The 16979-nt window shown below is 53.5% G+C and overlaps 1 protein-coding gene across 9 annotated transcripts in view; it reads right to left on the reverse strand.

Annotated features, from left to right (window-relative positions):
• EVL (Enah/Vasp-like) overlaps positions 1 to 16979 on the reverse strand; it is a 180833-nt gene that overhangs the window by 20533 nt on the left and 143321 nt on the right. For 5 of the 9 annotated variants that reach the window (XM_033191343.1, XM_033191349.1, XM_033191346.1 and 2 more), the window contains exons 4-5: positions 4808 to 4867; positions 1200 to 1263 (exon numbers count right to left, since the gene is read on the reverse strand). In XM_033191343.1, the coding sequence (XP_033047234.1) occupies positions 1200 to 1263; positions 4808 to 4867 (124 nt within the window). The remainder of the gene's footprint in view (positions 1 to 1199; positions 1264 to 4807; positions 4868 to 16979) is intronic. The other 4 variants (XM_033191347.1, XM_033191350.1, XM_033191345.1 and 1 more) reach the window with 2 other exon arrangements.

Here is a 16979-nt window from a genome sequence, read left to right on the forward strand (position 1 = left end):
CTGGGGTACAGAATTCAGCACTGCGGGTGTTGAAGCAGTTTCGAGAGAAATGAAGGACCCATTTAGCGGCCATCCACTCCTGTACGCTTACACCTGGCATCTGGTGGCTCACTCCTTCATGCCTTTTTGTGGGTAGGGCCGGCCTTGGGTCCTGGCAGGGAGCTGCAGCTGGAGTGCGACTTGACTGCCAGTCTGGGTTCTGCCTGACTCCCTGGTTACTCTGGGCAAGTCACTTCCATTCTCTGGGCTTCAGCCGGCTCATGGGGACAACAGTAAGAAAAGCCCTGAGGGTGAGTGGATGAGACAGGCAGAGCAAAGCCAACACTATCTTCAAATCGGGAAACGGAGGCTTGGAGCAGGAACTTGCCCAAGGTTGCAAGGCATTCATTTCTCAGTCTTAGGAAAAGGCCAGAGAAGAGGAGGTCTTGGGATAAGTCCCATGCCATTTGGTGAGAGGGGTAGGTGGGGGCAGACGCCGGCTTTCCTGACTCCTAGTCCAGGACTGGACTTGAGTGTAGCCACAGAGAGTTGCAGCTTGACTCCCTATCTGACAAAGCTGAGAGAGGAAGGCCCGGGCCGGGTCCTACCTCCCTTGACACAGAAGAGGCAGAGGACCCATCACTGAGAGGGCAGACCTAGGTTCAAGTCCTGACTCTGCCATTTCAGGGCAATGTGACCTTGGGAAGCTGCTCCATGGGGACCCACCATGACTGTAATTTCAGGACAACAGCCTTGGCCCTTCCTCTTCCCCTCATGCTAACACTTTAGAAGCTCCATGGGGTGAGCGGGTTCATTCCTATGGTCCCTAGCCCCATCCCATGGGAGCGACTGCCCCCCAGGCCGAATCCCTCATGCCTGGACTGTCTCCTGCTACACTGGGGAAGAGGAAGTGAGGCGACAATGGAGAGCACTTGGGCTCTGCTGGGTCACCCTGAGAGCCGTCCCGCTGGAGGTCACTAGCACTCTCTGTAGAATGCCAGACTCCCACAGTCATTCCTGGTCTTGGTGTCCAGGACTAGCGGCTGTGCAGTGGCCCCCTCTTTCTTCCTGGTCTGGCCTGCACCCTGCACCCTCCTGCAGCGTATGCCTCTAGGAGTCCTGGCCCTGGCTGCTGGTGCATCCTCACCCGCTGAAGGCACCCCTGGCCACCCAGCCTGATAGGGAGATGATCAGCCTGGCCCCTGTGGGTGCTGGGTTACCTTCTCTGGATGTCCATCTCATCAGGAGAGGGGCCATTCTGCACCTGACGCTGGCTGGAGGGGCCTGTGGGCAGAGAAGCACAGAAACAGAGTGGTTAGAGGAAGAAGGGCCCCAACAAACCCACCTGGAGCGCTCTCCATCTGTGCCCACCTCCTGGCTGCAGAAGGGACATCCTTAAGAATCTTTTTAAATGTTGGCCTCACTCACACCTGTGCACCACTCACCCCACCTCACTCTCTCAATCACCCTCTCTCTCTCTCTCACTCATGGCTCTTCATTCTGAACCAATAAATGAGACCCAAACTTTCACATGGTTAAAAATTACCCCTTTCAGCTACTGACCCTGCTCACCTTCTCTCTCAAACTATCTTCTTGCTGCTTCAACCTTCTTGCTGGCCACCATCCCCTCAACCCTTTAACACTGAATCTGGCCTCTTTACATCCCACCAGGATGTTCTAATTAAAATCACCAGAGAACTGGGGATTGCCAAACCTAACAAATCCACTTGATTCCACTTCCTTTTTTTTTTTTTTTGAGACGGAGTCTCACTCTGATGCCCAGACTGGCGTGCAGTGGCGCTATCTCGGCTCACTGCAAGCTCCGCCTCCCGGGTTCACACCATTCTCCTGCCTCAGCCTCCCAAGAATCTGGGACTACAGGCGCCCGCCACCATGCCTGGCTAATTTTTTTTTTTTGTATTTTTAGTAGAGACGGGGTTTCACTGTGTTAGCTAGGATGGTCTCGATCTCCTGACCTTGTGATCCACCCGCCTCGGCCTCCCAAAGTGCTGGGATTACAGGCGTGAGCCACCGTGCCCGGCTGATTCCACTTTCTGAGCAAAGGAGAGACACTGACCGCTGGCAGAAGTTGCGGTCAGAGTTAAAACCTGGGTGTGTCTGAGCTGAGGCCCATGCTTCTAGCCCTGGGGTGACCCCTGCTGTCTGCAAAGGGTGTCTGGAGCTGCAGGTGGGAAGGAGCCAGGCCCTGCCCTTGCTCCCTTGTTCTGGACTGGTGTGGAACTTTCTGGCCACGCCCCTGCCCTGGACCCTGAAGGAGGGACCTCCTGCTGTGCAGACCTCCTGTTCAGAGGAGGCTGGAGCTGGCGTCTGTGCAGGGCTTCCTGTGCTGTGCCACAGCTAAGCTTCTGCCCCCACCTAAGAAAAAGCTGACTGTTCCTTCTCTGCCAGCTCAGGTGTCACTAGGGAACTACAGAGTCACAGTGACCGGGGGAGGGACTCTGGGCAGGCTGCTCTCATACTTCCCTGACTAGGTGGGGAAGTGGCTTTGTTTCTGCCCCAGGATGTCCCCACATCGATGATGTGGGGACACCCCTCTTCCCTCCTACTTCATAGAGGACCAAGGTCTTAGTGGTTCTTCCCTCCTTGTTCTCAAGAAACAGAAGGAATGAATATGTGAATATTACGAGAGCAATGTCCACGCACTTTTCTTAATTTAATGTTAAATCTAACTCTAATTCTCACAACCCTATAAGAAGGCTCCCATAAGGACTTGTAACAGCTGGGAAGCCAGGCCCAGAAAGGCTAAATGGCTTGTCCAAGGTCTTATATACAGCAAGTGGCAGATGCAAACCACGTGCAAATGCCACTTTCTTTCTTAAACTCAATCAGACAGTGGTGTCAGATTGAGACCAGCTTGAAGAACGAAGAATGAAGGTGGCAGACTCATATGCTGCCAAAAAAGCTGCAAGCTGCCCTCGGACGGTGTGCAAGGTGCTGTGGACACGTGTCCCTGCCACCCCCCGACTGCCACTCATCCTGGCTGAGGCGGGAGGAATTCCTGGCATTTCCGCTCCATGTCCGGGACTTGTGCCTGAGCTGCTCTGCTGTGAGTTTGGCACAGGCCTTGGGCTCTGCCTTGGACAACTGGACATCCGCCTTGTTCTAAGACTGGGTCTCGAGGGCTGAGTTCACTCCTGGATCTGGATTTTGTCCTTCTGGGGGCTGAGTCCCTGTCTCAGTGACCCTGTCTAGCATTTGGTCTGAGGGTTGGCCCTGCCCTAGGATGGAGGCCTTTCCACGCTTGGGCTCCACCAGCTGCCGCAAGATCCTTCTGTGTCTGTGGCCTGGCCTTGGCCAGGTCACCGTAACTGTCTTCCACTCTTGTCAGGACCCCAGATGGCAGCCAGCTGCCCGCACAGAGGCCTGTGTGGTTTTGTGCTTTGGATTCCCCATTTTGCCTGCTGGGCTGGTGTCCTCCCAGCACCTTCCCAACCTGTTTCTCCAGAGGGTGGGGAAGTCCAACAGGAGCCCTGGCCCTTCGAGGGGCTCTGGCCCCTGCATCTAAGACCTAATTAAAAATTGGCTGGAGTTTTAGACACGACAGAGCAGGAAAGGATAACACTTGATTGCATTGATTGCATAAAGCTTGCCATTCTTCTTAAACTAAGAAAGTGTTCAATTGTTTTGAGCCATCATGGCCCCGAACATCATGAAGTACAGTCCCTTTGTTTTAGGGGTAGGAGCTAAGGCACAGGGGTCTGTCCCATGTCACCCAGGGTAACTGTGACAGACCTGAGGTTCCCATCGTCTCCTTACTCCTGGCCTCCTCCACCCCCAGCACAGCTTCCCTGTGGCAGTCAGCAGGAGGGACAGGGATGAAGGTCATTGCTGCAGATTGCTGGTGGCCCTTGGGAAGCTCCAAGCAGCAGCCCCTCAGCAAGTGATTCTTCAGTGGGAGGAGTAGCTAAGGAAGGCTCCTGGCTGCTGGTAATCAGACTGCCTCGTGTCTAGTGGTGAGGCACTACACGACTTCCCTGGGTGATGCACACAGAAGCCAAGGCGGAGGATGTGGCGCCTGTCCCATGCTGCAGATGAGTACCTTAGAGCCACTGCTCGCCGTCCGAGCTGAGCTTGGATCCCACAGGAGCCAGGGTGATGGGGATGGTGGGGGTCCCAGCTCTTCCCTCTCTGCCTCCCACAGCTTGTTAGGTAATGGAGTCTCACTGGCACTGTGTGGGCTGCCCCACAGAATGCCCCGCTTCTCTGCCGCCACCTGGCAGCCTTGGCGTCTCTCTCTCTTGGACCCTCACCTCCACTCTTATTCTGACAGTGCGGCCTAAATGATGTCTGGAAAACACAGACGTGACCTGCACTAGGTTGGACCCAGGCTCCATTGAGTAAGATTCAAGGCTTTCAGGCTAGGCCCCAGCTCACCTTGTGGCTGCGCCTCCCCAACAGCCCTCCACAGCTGACCTGCACCTGCACACTGGGCCTGGCTGCACTATGCTTCCCGTCTCTGTTTTGTGCGCTCCTCAACCCATGTGGGTCACCTTTTTCTGCCGTCTCCACCAAGCAAGGCTTCCAGGCCCAGCTTGGTGGTCACCTCTTCCATGAAGTCCTCCGCAGGTCCTCATGCTCCTTCTCACCAACCGGTGCCTATGCGCCTCTCTTAAAAACTCACAGCTTTCTTACCCACATTCTAGTAATTTGGGAGCTGCCTTCTCTTCCGTACTAGACCCTGGGCTTCTCGCGGGCAGAGAGCACGTCTCACTCCGCACTCCACCCTCACAGCCTGGCTCGCATCAGACACTCGGTATATTCTACTGAACTGAGTCGGGAAAGGGAGAGGGGGCTCAAGCTCACTTACCCTGGGGGAAAGGTTCAGGTGAAGGAGTCATGGTGAACTGACCTGAGTGAAAACAAAAACCTAGGAAGTAAGCCACAGAGATACAGGGCTTAGAAGGGGTCCCCCAAGTTCATGCTTGTCCAGAGAGGAGGCAGCAGTGTAATGATGTCCTGCCAGCACCAGGTACCCTCTGCTGACCAGAGGCATTAGGGACAAATTAAAGCCACGGGGCTGCTGACCCAGCCTTTGTCGCAGGGCTGTGAGTTTCAGACGCCTTTCTGCTACAGGACCTGTGGCTCTGCACACAGTGGCAGAACGTGGAGTCACCTTCTGTGGCCATGAGGTGCGCTCCTTTGTACAGTAAATGTACAGCAATGACGGTCTGCGGATCACATCTTAATTGTCTTGTTCCCATGAGGTACTAACCTGGGCAGGCAGTGGGCACGAGAGGACCTGGCCTGCGTTCTGCCTCACACCTGCCTAGCCATGCACCCCCAGGCAAGCTACTGTGCCCTCATCTATGAAATGGGAGTCCTAATACACTAATGCTAATAGCGGTACCTCACCAAGCTGCTGTGAGGAATAAACAAACTCTAGGAGTAAAAAGCATATGGTAAGCCATAAAGTGCTGGAAATGTTTGTTTGCATTACTGTTGAAAGCACACTGTTGATCTTTCTGCTGAGTCGGACAGGAATCTGCCTGTGTGCTGGCTTAAGTGGCCCTCTGCCCCCGCGGCCTTGCTGGTGCGGTCCCCTCGGCGGAGCACCTTCTTCTTTACTGGCTGCATGCACTCATTGCCCAACTGGTCCCACCATGGCCCCCTGAAGTACACAGGATGAGTGGTGGTGGTTCTCAGGGGTGAGGGGACTTGCCCAAAGTCACAGGGTTTGTGATGCTGGCCCCAGTGTCCCAAGCTTGTAGAGTCTAGGAGCCGATCTTGCCGAGGCAGGGGCCTGGTCCATTGACTTGGGACTCCAACTAAGAAAACTCTCATCCTCTTCTCACTCATCTCAGATAAATTTTGTTAAGTCAAAATAAAGAGGATGAGATAGGAAACAAGCATGAGAAGAAATTCAAAAATTAAAAAGGGAAAAATAAAAGGACCCATCACGCTACAGACAAATGAAAATCAGAAAGGGAAATCTTAGGTCCAACATCAAACAAGAGCAGGGTGGCTGGGCATTCCTGGTGTCATGTGGGTCCAGCCCTTAGTGGCAGGGCTCACACCTGGTAGCAGGCCAGGCCATAGGTTCCCTGGCTGACCTCTTCTCTGAACACAAAGAGCTGCAGGAGGACAGAGGCTGAGACCCAGCCAAGGCTCAAGTCCAGGCTGGCCTGCTCCAGGGCCCGCTGGACCATGATGATTCTCAGGAAGGAGCTGACTTCCTGCTGTCCTGGAGGCCCACTTTCCAGCTTCAAGTCTAACTTCCATCAAACACCCACTCCTCCCAAACACAGCAGTGACTCAGAGGAGCCCTTTCACTCTTAGGAGCCATGAGGTGGGGAGAAACACACAAGAGGGGAGGGAAGGCTGGGCCAGACTCAATCATGAGCCTTCCTGAAAGGGAGGGGTGGTGAGATGGGGTGAGGGGGCCAGTCACAGGGGACAGCAGCTGATAGACTCAGGGCAGTCTATATCACTGACAGGGAGTGGGGCCAGGAGGTCTGAGTCCCTTCTCACTGGGGAGAGTGAGCACTGGAAGAGGCCGGCTCCCGTCTGGTGGCATCTCTACCTGGGACACACTGCAGGCGTTTGGCAGGTCACTCTCCTTTGTTGCTATTCTGCAAGCAGGGACATGAAGAATTGCCATGTGCCCTTCACAGGCTGCTCCGAGGAGGAGATGAGCTTATACCTGGTCTTTGTATTATACCTTTTCAAAAGGCTTTTATAGCATCTGTCACTAACATAAAGATTTGACAAAAGATTCCAAAGAAAGGTACTGCCATCTTCAAGAAAGCTGTCCTGGTGTAGTGGAAAGGGGTAGGGAGGGCACAGAAGAGAGGAAAAATCTGGGCACGGCTGGGCACGGTGGCTCACGCCTATAATCCCAGCGCTTTGGGAGGCAGAGGAGGGCAGATCATGAGGTCAGGAGATCGAGACCATCCTGGTTAACATGGTGAAACCCCATCTCTACTAAAAATAAAAAAAATTAGCCGGGTGTGGTGGCAGGCACCTGTGGTCCCAGTTGCTCGGGAGGCTGAGGCAGGAGAATGGTGTGAACCCAGCCTCGGAGCTTGCAGTGAGCCAAGATTGCACCACTGCACTCCAGCCTGAGCGACAGAGCGAGACTCCATCTCAAAAAAAAAAAAAAAATCTGGGCGCACATTATGGGATTCACAGAGAATGAGCCAGATGCAGGTGACACTCCTCCCCTCCCACTTCCTCATAGCCTGGCTGAGGTGCTGAGACTCAGGCGGGTCACAGGACAGAACCAGGTCAGGCGTGGCCCAAGTGTAGGGGAGCACCTGCTCATGGGACTCTGAATGTGAGTCCCTGAGTTCACCAGGATCCATGACACATGCTTGCACATACCAGGAAGGGCAAGAGGAAGAGCATGGCCAACAGAACAGCCTGACTAACTCCACGGACATAACTGCTTTGCTCACCTCTGTATTCCCAGTACTTACCATAGTTTTTGACCTATAGTCAATGCAATACATATTTGTTAAGTATGTGGATGACTGGCCCTGGGCAAACTGTCTGAGCATCATCAGCCACTGGGCCAGACTAGAGTGAGTGACACAGTCTTAGAGAAAATAGCCGAAGTCTAATGGTTCATAAGCTCCCAGAGCGGGAAATAGTGGCTGAGCCGAGGACTGGGTCTCACGAGCTATCAGTGAGTGAGATACCACAAGCCACCAATGGCAGTGCCACTTAGAAAATACAATGAGTTGGCCGGGCGCGGTGGCTCAAGCCTGTAATCCCAGCACTTTGGGAGGCCGAGATGGGCGGATCACGAGGTCAGGAGATCCAGACCATCCTGGCTAACACGGTGAAACCCCATCTCTACTAAAAATACGAAAACAAAAAAAACTAGCCGGGCGAGGTGGCGGGCGCCTGTAGTCCCAGCTACTCGGGAGGCTGAGACAGGAGAATGGCATAAAACCCAGGAGGCGGAGCTTGCAGTGAGCTGAGATCCCGCCACTGCACTCCAGCCTGGGCGACAGAGTGAGACTCCGTCTCAAAAAAAAAAAAAAAAGAAAATACAATGAGTTGGGGTAAGGAAAGAGCTCCAGTTTATTCAGTGTCTATTACACTAGGTACTAGATCCTGTGCCAGAGACTCAGGTGCCACCTTGTTTAGCCTCCCTCGTCCTAGGAATCCTGCTGTGAGCTCCACTTTACCCATAGGAAAGCTGGAGAGTTGGAGAACTGAAGTAGCATCTTTGTGGCCTCTGAACAGTCAACAGTTAAGCCAGGCTTCAACCCTAAAACAGAGGACTCTAAAGCCCTCCACAGAGTCACCAAGACTGCAGGGGGATAGGACACATGGAGGAAGAAGGGTCAAGCAGGGCACAGTGGCAGGGAGCGCAAGAAGGGGAGTCCAGCCCTGGCATGAGTGTGAGAAGCTGCAGCTCGGAGCCCCCTGGTGGAGCCCCTTCTTGGGCAGGAGTGTGGCACATTGCAGCCTCTCAGCACCCAATGGCCTTGCTGCCTCAATGCCCATCCATGTGGCACCAGGAGAGGTATCCCAGGAGCTGGACAGGTTCTCAGGGCTGTACAGAGAGCCTTGGGAGCCACCCAGTCTGACATCGAGTGCGAGGCCCTAGCCAGGGTGGGTGGTTCTCACTGGCAAAGTCTTCTTCCCAAAGGGTGAAATCTGTTTTGCCAGGACTGCCCCCAGTGGTCTGTCAGGACCACAAAGGCCGTCTCTCTGTGCTGGCCTGGCGGCCCTGGTGCACTCCCCTCCAGGCCTCTCTTGGTCCCCGTCCTGTCTTCCAGTCCCTTCCCGCCTTGGCTGTGCTCTTCCGGACAGTTCTGGTTTGTACTAATCCCCTTCACAGTGAACTTTGCTGGAGTTCTGCCAGGAAGTTAGGTGTGTGGGAGTCCCTCTCCTCTCTGGACTTCTGTTTTCTATAAAGTGAGAAGGGTGGAACCAAGGATCATCAGCTCCAAATTTCTATAACTCTAAAGGACAAAGGAGGAAATATACTAACATGTTAACAGTGGCTATCTCGGGATTGTGGGCTTATATTCCTCTTTTTGGATTTCCATATCATGCACTACCTCTAAACAAATAAATGTCTAAGAGTCCCTACAGAGGAGAATCCCTGTTCTGCGATCCATCCCCCACAAGGTGTGGCGGGTGCGGGGTAGGCAGGGAATGGCGTGGCTCCTGTCTGAGGTAATGCATTAATTTATACAGCCAAAGGCAGGCAGACGAGGTGAGGCACCTGACCTCTCCTCCTGACGAAGGCCTTCCTCTTGCCCACCCCTGAACATTTATGAGGCTCTGGGACACCAGCCCCCAGCTCCTCTGGGATGGAAGGGATGGGCTCAGTTTCCAGTTAGTCTCTATGGGAAAGGCATCCCCTGGGGCTCCTGAAAAGATAGAACCTGAGATGCTAGGAGTGCCAGAGACAAAGGATCCAGTACTTGCTCAGTGATGCTTGATGGAATTTCTGGCCAACAAACGACAGCCACCTGGTCTGAGCTGGGCAGAGTCCCAAGTCCTTCTAAGGCCTTCCTGCTCTGCCATCTTTCTGGCTGGCTCCTTTCCCTCTTTCCAGAGGGTCCCCTCATTTTACAGTGAGATTGGGCCATCCCCGGCACACGTCTCCCTCTTGTTACAAAGCCCTGCTTTCCTCACAGGTGCCATTCCTATCACCAAGCGAACAAGTGTCCAAGCAAGGATGGAGTCTGTGAACTGGGCTAAGCTTGGTCTGGCCACTATCTTTACCGTCACCTGGCCAAGGCCATACAGGAATTAGTGGCAGAGCTGGGACCAGAGCCCATAACATGTCTCCTGGCCCAGGGCTCTGTCCACCCCAGTGCACTGATGCTCTGCCCTGGTTAATAAACAAACAGCTCTACATTTGTCTTTGGGAAACAAAGGCAGCTAGTGTTTAACCCTATCCTCGGCCGGGCGCGGTGGCTCAAGCCTGTAATCCCAGCACTTTGGGAGGCCGAGACGGGCGGATCACGAGGTCAGGAGATCGAGACCATCCTGTCTAACACGGTGAAACCCCGTCTCTACTAAAAATACACAAAATTAGCCGGGCGAGGTGGCGGGCGCCTGTAGTCCCAGCTACTCGGGAGGCTGAGGCAGGAGAATGGCCTAAACCCGGGAGGCGGAGCTTGCAGTGAGCTGAGATCGGCCACAGCACTCCAGCCCGGGCAACAGAGCGAGACTCCGTCTCAAAAAAAAAAAAAAAAAAAAAAAAATAACCCTATCCTCGAGCTCAGCTCAGGAGGAGACAAATACCCGACTGTCACCCTCCCTATTCTAGTCACCCTCCCTATTCTAACACGAGCTTTAGACAGCTTAGTTGCTTGCTTAAAGGAACCCGGAGTGAATTTTCCAGTCTTTCCGGCTGAGTCCTTAACACATGAATTTAGGCTCAAACAGGCTGATGTGTCCTACTCAGATTACCACAGCCAATGACCCGTGACATCCTGCAACAGACCCTCCTACCTAAGCCCTGGCCCTGGGCTTAGCAGAGACAGCTCATGGTGACCAACAGGTAAAGCTGTGTCTAGGAGCTCAGGGTCTGAAAGACCTGTCAAGCTGGAAGGTCATCACTTACAGATGTGGGGATGGCACTTCAGAAAGTGGGGGACTGACCAGGGCCACAGTGGGAAGCACCACCAGCCCTTGCAGTCATGCACCAAAAAGGAGACACCGGAGAGGAAAAGCATTTGAATTCTGACAAAGGACAACAGGGGGCCTGGTGCTGCCCATGTACCGGTGAGCAGCACCCCTTGTGTAGAGGGGTCCCGAGTCCCAGGGAAAGGGCAGGGGCTTGCCCAAGCTCACATTCACACTGGGGAAAGCAGGGCTAGACTCAGTCTCCAACTTCCAGGCCAGGACACCCCACTCCCACGGCTTGGGCCCACTAGGCTGTGTTCCTTAGGGGAGTTGTTTTCCCTGTAGAATATTTTTTCTCTCTTCCTAATATGCTTATTTCGGCACATAAAACTAACCTTAAAATGAATCTCAAACAGAACAAGTTGCAATAAAAGTCTGCCACATCTTAAGCTTAATGGTTTACAGAGCATCGCTGCATTTTTTTTTTTTTGTGACTAATCTGCCCAATCATCCATGGCTGGGCCTATTAACCCCATTTTATAGGTGGGGAAACTGAGGCTCGGAAAAGCTACCCAAGGTCATGCGCCTCCAGTGAACGGTGCTGCTGGAACAGAAGCTCAAGTCTCCCAGTACCCAGCTGCTGGTTCCACCCCGCCGCTTCCGCAAGGATGTCATTGCAAACCCCGTAGCTGGTCAGTGACAGATACTCGCCCCAAGATCCAGCACTCCCACTCCCACCCCCGGAGCAGGTGGGAGTGAAAGGAGAGGCCCAGGAGGAGCAGGGAGGAGAGAGAGGGGCTCCCGTCACCTACAGCTCACTCTGCAAAGCACGGTGCAGTCCCAATGGCAGAAGCAAAAGCAGTGGAAAGCCCACTCCCTGCTGACCATCATGGGCAGGGCTCCGCGGCACAGGCCAGGGGCACCTCTTACACCGGGCCACTTACCTCTTCCCTGTCGCCTGGCTGGCGCAGTGGGAAACTGATACGCCATCCAGCCACCAAGTGGGCTTCCCCCCTCAATCTTTAATGAGGCTGCTCAGCTAACCTATCAGAACCTTCCTGCCCACCTGACTCCAGCAAGCTCCCAGGGCCCTGGCCCTGGAGGACTGTCCAGACCCCTCGTGGGGCCCGGCTCACAGGCCTCGGTGACACCAGGTGTCTGCCAAGAGACACTCCCTAGGCGGCACTCTTCTTAACCCTGTGGGCAATGGGATGGAACAGAGTAGGTGTGGCGTCAGAAGGGAGCAAGTGTGCAGAGAATGCCTGTGAGGCATGCCTAAATTTGGCACCACCCCACACTTTGGTATGGGAAACCCAAGTTGGCACCCTCTCACAGAAGTAAGGCCCATTTGATTCCCCCCGGCCTTCCTTTGCTCGGCCCTCTGCTGGACTCCATGAAATGCTTCCTCTCCTGCAAACTGTCTCTTAGGAGCATCCTCTCTGGCCTGTCTAGATTCAGGCCTCATGCTCTCACTTGGAGAGCTTTCTAAGAATCTCCAACTGGCCCCTCTGCCTCCGCTTATCCCATTGAGTCTGCATACAGAGTCAATTTCAGAAAGCACTGGTCTTCCAGGCTATTCCTTGGCCAGGAAACTACTGTGGTTCTCCACTGGTCCACATGGGAACCTTGGGATTGGGTTCATTCTTACTTTGGGATTGGAGGCCTCTCAGGCTCCAACCTGCCTGTCCTAGTGCCCTGACTGCTGCTCCCAGCCAATCCCATCAAACCTCTCTCCTCCCTGAATGTCCCAACTCCCTTAGCACCTTCTCTCAGGAATATCCATCATTTCCTCTTTGCTTCCCTGGAATCCAGTTCAAATAGGCAAAATACACACGGATTTTAAGAGCACAACACTGGACTTCAAAGGAATCCCCCCTCCACCCCTCACACTTGCTGCCTTGTGGGGGGCATCTGGAGCTTGGGACCTCATTCCTTCCTTGATTTCCCTCCTCCCGGCCCAAATCCTTTCCTGACACGATGAACAGACTGATTCTAGCGGGCCTTGTGACCCTGGGCTGGCTACTCACTTCCTCTCACTGGGACTTAATTTCCACACCTGAGGGGCTAGAGAGGAAGCATGAGGAAGAAGATGACAGCAGCACCCGCCGCTGAGTGCTCACTACCTGCTGGGCACTGTTCTGAGCACACAGACTGGAAGCCATTTAGAGTTAAATCTGAGTCCTGGCTCTCACTTGCTCTTTGACCTTCCTCGCAACTCCAGGCATGAGGCTAAGCCCTGGGATGTTATGCTCAAAGCCTGCCCTTCTAGGCCTGGTCCTGCTTGTTCCTCAGCCCTCCCTTTCTCTTCTCCCACATGCATCCAAGATGGCAGCACTAGGTTCACATGCCTCTGCGTCGTTGCCTATTTTGCTTCTTTTTGGGCTACTCTTCTAACTGGTGAATGTCTGTCCAGCCCCTTTAAGACTCAGATCAGGCATGCCCGCCCTTGGGGCTCTCCCAGTAGCTCTCCCCTTCACCACAGCCGCCCCCGCAAGAAGCCCTGTGTTCTCTCCATCACAGCATAACATACACTGTATTGACGAGGCTCTCTCTCCACCCAGCTGTGAGCTCTGTGAACACAGGGACCATGTCTTATTCATCTTTGTGTTCTGGTGCATGGCCCAGAATAGATGCTCAGTAATTCACAGATGGGGTCATAGCTGTGGATACAAATGCTCCCCTGGAACTTACAATCTAGAGAGGAGAGACAGGCAACAAATAAAGATACAACATGTAGGAAGAAAAACACAGCAGAGAATGAGAATTAAAGGAATGTGTGTGGGTCGTTCTTAAGACAAACTGTGATTAGGTGGTGTAAGCAGAGGCCTGGATGAAGTGAGGGAAGGAGCCCTGAGGTTTTGGGGAGAAAACATTCTGGGCACAAGGGGCCTTGGGTGTAGAGGCCCTGAGTTAGGAGCATGCTTGGCACATCTGGGGCATGGTGTAACTGGAATGAAGGAGAGGTAGAGAGTAGGAGAGGAAGTGAGTTCAGAAAGATAGCATGCCGGGCTACGCAGGCCTTGGTAAGGATGTGGACTATATTCTGAGTTAAGCTAAAATCCTAGAGAGTTCTGGGCAAGGGCTGATGACCTGACTGAGAGGTGAAATGCAGTCTACTTGCTGTGCAGGGAATGGACCAAAGTGGGCTAGGCACAGGAGCAGGCCAGTCAGGCAGTGGCTGCCATGAACCCCCGCTGTGTGGACACCCTGGATGAGCGATGGCAGGCAGCCGACAGGCAGCGGGGCAGGGCCTCAAACACTCACAGCCTGTCCACTCTCAAACTGGAAACTGTATCTCAAGTTCAGCACTTGGCTTTCTGAGTCTCCAGGTTATCTACCAAAATATTTGAGCTGGCTCTTATCCTATATGAGCTGAAGCTGGCAAGCTACTTGTAAAACTCATTCCTTAGGAAAGAAATGATACATGCTATGTGAGGAAAAAAGAAAACAGCTATGAATGAATTCTTCCCTCACTTTCAAAGATGTGGGTATGTGGCTAGAAAGATGGGTCAGGTTAAATGTTTATAACAATCAACCTCTGACTAAGCTGGGTCATGGTTTAGAAAGCTGGAGGGCTGTCAGCTGAGCAGGGTCTTTTGAGAGGCAGTCTGCTCCACTGGGCAGAGACCTGGACTGGAAATCAGGACATCTGGGCTCTGGGCCTTGAGTTCTGCACTTACCAGAGTGGCCTGGGGCAACTTTCTTAGCACTGTGAGCCTTTGTTTCTTCCTTCTTAAAATGGAGAAAGTAATTCCTGCTGTCTCCCTGCAATCTCAGGGGGATGTTGTGAAGGCCCAGGGAGCCGAGATCCAGGCACAAGAGCATCCAGGAAGAGGTCTGTTCCTTTCCGTAAGGACTATATGGCTTAGCTCCGGGGGGGTGGCACACCAGAATGAAATGACTCTGGCTACAACTGAAGGGTGAGATCCCAGTGTCTAGGGCCTGGGCACTCCAGGAACAACCTGCATTCATGATGCCATATGCTTACAAATCACAGTCCTATCTATTTTATCATTTGAGTCTCATGACAACCCTGTGAGGTGGCTGTTACACCCATTTTAAAGATGAGGAAACTGGCCGGGCACAGTGGTTCACACCTGTAATCCTAGCACTTTGGGAGGCCAAGGTGGGTGGATCACCAGAGGTCAGGAGTTTGAGACCAGCCCGGCCAACATGGTGAAACTCTGTCTCTACTAAAAATACAAAAATTAGCCAGGCGTGGTGGTGCATACCTGTAGTCCCAGCTACTCGGGAGGCTGAGGCAGGAGAATCACTTGAACCCAGAAGGCAGAGGTTACAGTGAGCTGAGTTCACGCCACTGCACTCCAGCCTGGGCGACAGAGCAAGACTCTATCTTAAAAAAAAAACAAACAAAAGATGAGGACACTAAGGCTTAGAATGGTGAAATGGCCTGCTCAAGGTTTCACAGCTGCTCCATGTGACAGGGTGGAGCGGGCACCTGGAGCTAGCTAGGGCATGGTACTACTCTGTCACCTGCCCCCAGAATCTGTGCCACTTCTGTCAACCTCTGTGCTGACCACGGCAGGCACACCTCAGCTGGCTGCTTTCTGAGCCCCACCAGGAGGCATCAGGAAGGTGCTCGTGAGGCAAGGCTGGGGAATGAACCACCACCTATCTCGAACCCTGACTGGGCACATGGCGCCTGGGCTGTATCTACGGAAGACTAAAACTCCAAAGGAATCTCACCAATAGTGTTAGGGAGATAATCCTGGGACTGGTGGAAGGAGGAGACCTCTCTTCTCTGGGATGTAAACTGCAATAAGCCAGCAGCTCTTTTGAGGATAATGGCAGCAGCAGGATGTGGGCGGGATGCTCTGAAATTAGGGGCCCCGTGAGGCATGCGCAGTACCGCCAATGCACAGAGGGAGATCCCCAGGGTACGGCAGAGCCTCTTCTCAGACCTTGATTTGAACTTCCAAACCACTGAGATCTGCTGGTGCCATGGTCCTCCTCCTCATCAGACCCCCTCAGCCACCCCCAGCCCTGCAGGGCCCAGGTTCAAGCCCCGCTTCCCTCAGAAAGCGTTCCCTGGCCATCAGGATCCAAGCAGCCTGGCTTCCCTCTGTGTCCCAATGTGATGGCTGCTGGTACCACCACAGGAGTTGATATTGTTAGTCACTTTTTTTTTTCCTGAGACAGGGTCTTGCTCTGTTGCCCAGGTTGGAGTGCAGTGGTGTAATCACGGCTCACTGCAGCCTCAGACTCCAGGGCTCAAACAATCTTCCTACCTCAGCCTCCTGAGTAGCTGGGACCACAGGCACACACCACCAAAACTGGCTAATTTTTAATTCTTTTCTAGAGACCAGGGTCTTGCTATGTTGACCAGGCAGGTCTCGAACTCTTACACTGAAGTGACCCCTGACCTCCTAAAGTGCTGGGATTACAGGCATGAGCCACTGTGCACGGCTGATATTGTTAGTTACCTTTGCAAGTAATTTTTTAAAAAAAGAGTAACTTCAAACTGTTACAGTAATTTAAAGGTGACAAAGAATGTTTACAAACATCATCTCATGGTTCCCTCACAACAACCCTGTGAGGTGGGTCTGATTCAGCCATTTCACAGATGGGGAAACTGAGTCTTAGAAAGGTGAGTCACATGCCCAAGGGCGTACTCCTGGCACAGCTGGTGCTGGAACCAGATCCGAGTTCATGTCCGAAGTTCCTTCCACACTACGTCCACCTCAGGGCCACAGCAGCTGAAGGCCCTTCCACAGGCTGTGGCTGGAGAAGTCGTGCTCCTCTGTTTGGGGTGGTGATAAGTAGGCCAAGGTGACGGGTGCGATTTCTGTGTGAGACAATTCCATTAACCATGTCCCTCAATCACAGATAGCACCCCTCACCTTGAGCCCAGTTTCACAGGCTGGCCAGCAAGCGGTCTTGGTTCAGGAACTCCGTCTTAGTCTGGAAAGAAGGGCGCGACGGCAGGAACTGTCAGGCTACGCAAGGCACACAATATGACGGGGCACAAGCTGGGAGCTCGTTCAGTCACCAGACGCCTCTGATGTATCAATCTCTCTTCAGGGCTCCCGAGACACAGAGACAGACACCTGCCCTCGAGGAGCTCACAGTCTAGACAAACAAACCCAGGGTCCAAACAAATGGGACAGCAGCAGTGTACGCGGAGTGGGAAGGGGTGCCTGAGGTCTCCTGGGGCACCGGGAAGGCTTCACAACAGCAGGGCAAAGGCTGAGCAGAAGGAGACCAGGAGTATGGAGAGAACGTGCATGAGGGCAGGAGCGGGGCCCTTTAGATACAGCCCAGGGAGGACAGACTGAAGAAAGACAAGAGAAGGTGGATGGGTTACAACCCCATTACAACACTTCAGGTGATAGTGGGAGCCAGTGAGTCAGAGGGACCCAGGGCTCAGGCCAGTGCACAGCCTTCACTGCTGGACACGGTCCCACAGGACCTCGATGCTAAGC

Source organism: Trachypithecus francoisi, unplaced genomic scaffold (genome assembly GCF_009764315.1).
Source record: "Trachypithecus francoisi isolate TF-2019V2 unplaced genomic scaffold, Tfra_2.0 Lachesis_group3, whole genome shotgun sequence".
NCBI lineage: Eukaryota > Metazoa > Chordata > Mammalia > Primates > Cercopithecidae > Trachypithecus > Trachypithecus francoisi.